This window comes from Lipotes vexillifer, unplaced genomic scaffold, assembly GCF_000442215.2.
Source record: "Lipotes vexillifer unplaced genomic scaffold, Lipotes_vexillifer_v1.1 scaffold1145, whole genome shotgun sequence".
Lineage (NCBI taxonomy): Eukaryota > Metazoa > Chordata > Mammalia > Artiodactyla > Lipotidae > Lipotes > Lipotes vexillifer.
This window is the reverse complement of record NW_006778097.1, coordinates 132,024-138,166: the sequence shown is the minus strand read 5'-3', so window position 1 is coordinate 138,166 and position 6,143 is coordinate 132,024. Positions and strand designations below refer to the sequence as shown.

At 64.3% G+C, this 6,143-nt stretch overlaps 1 protein-coding gene across 1 annotated transcript; it reads left to right on the top strand.

Moving 5' to 3' along the window:
- Positions 1-3,377: 3,377 nt before the first annotated feature.
- On the top strand, positions 3,378-5,900 carry CTDSP1 (CTD small phosphatase 1). Its single transcript, XM_007451417.1, has 6 exons — positions 3,378-3,434; positions 3,891-4,013; positions 4,129-4,185; positions 4,828-4,920; positions 5,048-5,233; positions 5,772-5,900. Exons 1-6 carry the CDS (start codon positions 3,378-3,380, stop codon positions 5,898-5,900), a joined length of 645 nt encoding a protein of 214 aa, XP_007451479.1.
- Positions 5,901-6,143: the final 243 nt, after the last annotated feature.

Genomic DNA, 6,143 nt, shown 5'->3' with positions numbered 1-6,143 from the left:
AGGCCCCGCCCCGGAGCCGTACCGAAGGGGAGGGGGCTCGGCACGGCGACCGGAATCCAACCTCTGACCCCGCCGGAGGGCGGGTCGAGTCGCTAGCTCGTCGGGACTCAGTTTCTTTATCTGTAAAATGGGTTAAAAAACGGATTGTTTTGAGAAGCAAATGAGATGAGAGGCGCAGCCAAAGCGGGACCCCGACTAAGCGCTCGCCGCAAGTTGGTGATTAAATGCAATGATGGCAGCCGGCCGGCGGAGTACTAAGATGTTCCGGAAAAACCCGAACAAACTTTTTGGCTAACCCAATAGCAGAAGGGGGGTCGTGGAGTCCCCAGGAGTCACAGCCTCTGACCACCTCATCCCCGCCCAGCTGCCCAGCCCCGAAGCTGGCGCGCCTTCGGGCGAGCGCCGCTCCTCTCGCGGGGCCTCTCGCTCCCCGGCTCCCCCCTCCGCCCGGCCTGGAGGACGTGCGCCGCGTAAGCACCCAGCGGCCGGACGGGACTGGACGCGCCCGCCCCGCCCCGCCCTGCCCGGCGGGGGAAGGAAATACTGAGGCGTGTTTGTCAAGGCTTGGCATTATGAATATTTTTAAAACGTGAACACAAAATAGTAACGGCAAATGGAAGGAGCTTAATAAACAGGAAAAAAAAAAAAAAACACCCGCAAACCTCACCGCGCACCACACGGGAGTTTCCCTCGTGAAGAATCTGCGTGGAAACACGGGCCCCGCGCCCGCCGGTGTGTCTGCACAGACCCAGGTGGAGCGGGTGTTCAAGGTCCTCCAGTTGACGGTGTGGTCCCCACGGTGGGCATTGAGCCCGCAGGGATGGGGGCCCCACTGCGTGTAGCCGCCGCTTGATTTTCCCCCCTGCCCAACAGTCACATCGTGGCCGGCGTAGGGAGTAGAGGAAGGGCCTAGAAAAACCTCTTGGAGGGGGTGTCATTTCTTCGAGGTCGGTGGGATTTGGCTGTGAGAAGTCGAAGGAAGCGCATTCCAGGCCGAGAGAACAGCATGTACAAAGGCCCTGAGGTGTGGATGCGCTTGGCTTCTGGCGAGAAAGCCAGGTGGCTGGAGTGGACGTGGCCGGGCGCCAGGTGAGGCGGTTGGGATTGGTCGGCAGGGGGCATCCCGGGGCCGACAGCTGGAATTTCCACGCCCTAAAACTCCGGGTTTAGGGGAAGGGGCCCGAGACTGCGGTAGGTGGTGACAGTCATGGTCCGGTTAAGAGCCTAACTGTGTGGATCTGCACAGACGTTTGAAGGTAGCAAAGAGTTTTTGCACGCTCACGCCTTCCCTGCGAGATGGCCCCTAGACCGCCGGAGAGACCCATTTTACAGACTAGACGGTGTTACCCCATTTCCCAGATGAGAAAACCGAGAAGCTGCCAGCCCCCGACCCTCGGAATGTGCAGAGGTGGAGCCGCGCCGCCCTCGGGGCACTCCCGGGCGTGGGCGCTCCGGGCGGGCCCTGTCCCCTGGCTGCGCAGCGCCGGAGAACGATGGGCCGGGTGCCGGCCCTGCCACGCAGCCGCAGAGGCTCGGCCCCGCAGGAGGGCGGGCGGCAGGAAGGGAGGCGACGCCCCCTGGAGTGCGGCAGGAACCCGGCCGGGCCCGCCTCCTAGCCCGCCAAGCCGCGCCGGCCCCAGAAGTGATGAAAGCCCCGGCCAAGTCCAGGTCACGCAGAAACCGTTGCCCTTTTAAGGGGGAGCCTTGAAACGGCGCCCGGGTTCCATGTTTGCATCCGCCTCGCGGGGAGGAAACTCCATGTTGTAACAAAGTTTCCTCCGCGCCCCCTCCCTCCCCCTCCCCCTTAGAACCTGGCTCCCCTCCCCTCCGAAGCTCGCGGGGATCCCTCCCTCCCACCCCCCCCCTCCCCCCCGCGCCCCGATTCCGGCCCGAGCCGGGGGGGAGGCCGGGCGCCCGGGCCAGAGTCCGGCCGGAGCGGAGCGCGCCCGGCCCCATGGACAGCTCGGCCGTCATGTGGGGAGGAGGAGGGGGCTGCGCCCCTCCCCGGAGCAGCCGCCGCTGCCGCCCCAGGCTCCCGACTTGGCGGGGCCCGAAGCTTCCAACCGGAGGGGGAGCTGGTTGAGAGTTTGAACTCGCAGAGGCTCAGAGACGCGGGGCGGGGCCTGCCCCCTTTTGGGCGCTCCTGTCTGCTCGAGGTGGGGAAACTGAGGCAGGGGTAGAGAAGGGGCGCCCTCCGGGCTTCCCGGACTGGCTGTGCGCGATGCCCTAGAGTCGCCCCCTCCCCCTCATTGGCGCCAGTGGGGCTGGGAGATGGGGAGTTGAAGAGGGCGCCTTCAGGCCACCAGCTGAGACTCCGCCCCCTCTGGGCCGCGGTCTGGACGGGTCGAGGGAGGGGGCGCAGAGGTGACAGCGGGCTGGGGAGGGTTGGAAGGATCTCCCGCTACCACACAGCCACGTTCTTCACAAACTTTCGCGTCAGTCGTGGAGGCGCCGAGCCTCTCGGAGACGCAGAGAGGGACAACCGCTTTTAAGGATCGCCAGCGCGCCCGCGGGGAGACCCGCGTCGGACCGGGTCTGTGCGCACACGCACCGACCCGAGATGCCCCCGGCCTCGGCGGGGCACCCCGGGGCTTGACGGGTCTGGGCAGGGGGTCTGCCTTTCCCTGTCCCGGTGTTGAGTTAAGAGGCTAGGAAGTCCCTCCAGGTCTTCGCACCTGTGGCCTGGGCCTAGCTCTGCCCGGGGCCTGGTGGAGGGGATGTTGGAGGGCGGGCCGTCTATCAGCGGGACCTAAGTTGGAGGTCCAGGCGGGGGCGGAGGAGGAGGGGCCAGCAGATGGCGGCAGGACACTGGCCCCAGGCCCCCACCCCCTGTCTCTGGGCCCAGCCTCAGGGAGAACTTTGGACCTCTGGAGGCGGAGAGGATGGAAGAAGGGGAAGGACAGCAGGAGTGGGCCCCAGGGCCCCAGGCCTCAACCCTCTCTGACTGGGGCCCTACTGAATAGGGGCTGCTCAGGTACAGGGTGTGTCAGGAGGTGCCCCCAGTGGGCTGATCCCCCAGCAGCGAAGGAGGCTGTTAGGAAGAGAAAACACCTTCAGTCCCCGCCTCCAGCCAGCCCACTCCCTAATGTGGGTAACTTTGTACCCACACTAGAAGGACTTGTGGGGAGTGGAGGGGTGGCCTGGAGCCAAGACTGTCCGGATGCCACCTTCGTGTGTCTCCCTCAATGAAGGCAGCACGGCCAGACCCTCTGAGCCCAGGGGTTTGCGCCTGGGCACACGTGCCCACCTCTGCGGGCCAGTCGCTGTGCCTGCCCCCACCTTGGGCCTCCCTGCTTCAGGTGACCAGAAGTCTGCGGCTTCTCAAAAGCCCCGGAGTCGGGGCTTCCTCCACTCACTTTTCTGCTGCGTCTGCCGGGATGATGGGGAGGCCCTGCCTGCCCACAGTGGGGCGCCCCTGCTCGTGGAGGAGAACGGTGCTGTCCCCAAGGTGTGTGATGGCCAGGAGGGCGCTGCAGGGGCACCTGGGCTCAGCCCTCAGGGGGTTTAGGGGGAGGGGGCTCTTCATGACCTGCTCGAAGGCCCTGGAAGGAGGGTGGAGCCCCCCTGTCCCCCCACCAAGCCCTCCACCCTCCCAAGCCTTCCCAGCCCTGAATGCCCCAAGACTGCCTCCCAGGGGAGGGTCCCCCAACCACGGGAATTCTGAATTTCCCCTTCAGAAGTGGAAGCTTTCCTCTGCCTTGGTTTCCCAGGTCAGGAAATGAAGCCCAGAGAGCCAGGCGGCCTATCCCAGGCTCCAGAGTTGGCAGGGGCAAGGCTGGGAAGGGGTTGGTCTCTCCCACTGTCCTTGTGGCTCGCCAGGTAGAGGGCTGGGGGAGGGAAGACATGTGGAGGAGAAATGACGGGGGCTTGAGAGAGGTGCCCGCAGCCAGCCCCGCCCATCCCCACAGCAGACCCCAGTCCAGTACCTGCTCCCCGAAGCCAAGGCCCAGGACTCGGACAAGATCTGCGTAGTCATCGACCTGGACGAGACCCTGGTGCACAGCTCCTTCAAGGTGGGCCCTGCCCAGCAGCCCTCAGCCCCGGGTCTCTAAGGGAGTCCACCCTGGCCTGGGAGGCGGTCTCGGCGGGCGTCGCCCCAGCTCCAGCAGCTCTTTTCCCCCCTCACAGCCAGTGAACAATGCCGACTTCATCATCCCTGTGGAGATTGATGGGGTGGTCCACCAGGTGAGGGGCCGGGTGTGGGGGGAGGTGGTAGGCTTGGCATCTGTCTTCCAGACCCCAGGCTCTTCCCACCAATTCTGAGAGTCCCAGATGGGACTCTGATAGATGTGGAATGTCAGAGGCCCAGAGAGGGTGTGAGACTTGCCTAAGGTCACACGGACCCTCAGGGACTTGGCCCGACTCCAAGGCCTGCAGGGAGTCGGGGTCCTCTTCGGTGCCCCCTCGCCCCACCCTGCCCGGGACCCAGTTCAAGTAATTCAGGATAGGTTGTGTGCTGTCCAGCCTGTTCTCCATTACTTGGCTCGGGGGCCGGTGCTCTGCAGCTCTGGGGTGAGGGGGTTGCCCCCAGGCCCCTACATCTGGTTGAGGCCATGGTGGAGGAAGGGGCTGGGAATTAGTGATTCCCTTTGAGGCAGGGTCCAAAACCAGGAGTTGGAGGTTCATTTTGATTCTCTTCTGGATGGGTGGGTGTCTTCCCCAGTGGTGGTTGCACCGGCTGGCTGAGTGGAGCCCTGAGTGGAGCCCGCAGGCCATGGGACCAGCCTCCCTCCTGTGCCTCCTCCACCCACTCCCTCCCAGCCCCCTGGCAGCCCCGCCCCGCCCAGGCCTGTTGGCCAGCAGTCCCCTCACTGGCCCACCCCCCAGGTCTATGTGCTGAAGCGGCCCCACGTCGACGAGTTCCTGCAACGGATGGGTGAGCTCTTCGAATGCGTGCTGTTCACCGCCAGCCTTGCCAAGGTGAGCCTTCCACCCTCCGAAGGCCTCCTGGGGCATCTCTGCTTCCTATCCGCCTCCAGCGCACGACCTCTGGGCAGTGACCTCCGGGTCGCCCTTGGCCCTGGATGACCCACCTCCTGCCCCGCAGTACGCAGACCCAGTAGCTGACCTGCTGGACAAGTGGGGGGCCTTCCGGGCGCGGCTGTTTCGTGAATCATGCGTCTTCCACCGGGGGAACTACGTGAAGGACCTGAGCCGGCTGGGCCGAGACCTTCGGCGGGTGCTCATCCTGGACAACTCGCCCGCCTCCTATGTCTTCCATCCAGATAACGCCGTGAGTGCTGGGCAGGGTGGGGATGGGGGCCCCTGCTGGGGTCTGGTGCGCTCCCATTCCTCCCTCTTTCCTCAGTGACCCATGCCTGCTGCCCACCCGCCTGGTCCACCCATTGCTGCTCCCCGTTCTGTGTTAGTCACTCAGCCCATTCTGCCTGCAGATACAGGGCACCTGCCATGGGCTCGGGTCCCTGCTGGACACTGGAGCAGTTTCCATTTTTCATACCGCCAGTTGTGAGCTGTTAGTGGAACACGGAAATAATTTAGTGGGTCTTAGTTGGGATTTTTTAAAAAAATGAAATAGAACTGAAAATATCAGAGTGCTTAGCACACGGTAAGGTTAAGTATGGTTCCGTAGAACCTCTGCTCAGACCTGTGTGTAATTGTGACTCACTGGGGCTGCCGTCAGAATGTTTGAAGACTGTGGGTAAGGGGCTTCTAGGAGGTGGCCCATCGAGCAGTGGGTGCTCAGGATTGATCTGGACATTCTGTGCTCAGGGCCGCCTGCCCCCCTCACTGCCCTACACCCATCTGCTCAGGTACCGGTGGCCTCGTGGTTTGACAACATGAGTGACACGGAGCTCCACGACCTCCTGCCCTTCTTCGAGCAGCTCAGCCGTGTGGATGACGTGTACTCAGTGCTCAGGCAGCCTCGGCCCGGCAGCTAGTGAGGCGCCACGGGGCCAGGACCTGCCCCTGACTGCACCCTCACCCCTCACACGTGGACTCTTCCTAAAGAAAACTCAGCGCCACGGGGAAGTGGGCGTCTCCCCCGCCAGCCCGGCCAGGCTGTGCAGGGGGCAGCAGGCTGCACCGAGGGCGATGAGTCCCTGGGTCCCTGTGTCAGTGCCTTAGAACCTCCTCCTTCTTGGGGGGACCTGTGGGGCCCTGCGTGCCGCCTCCCTCCTTTC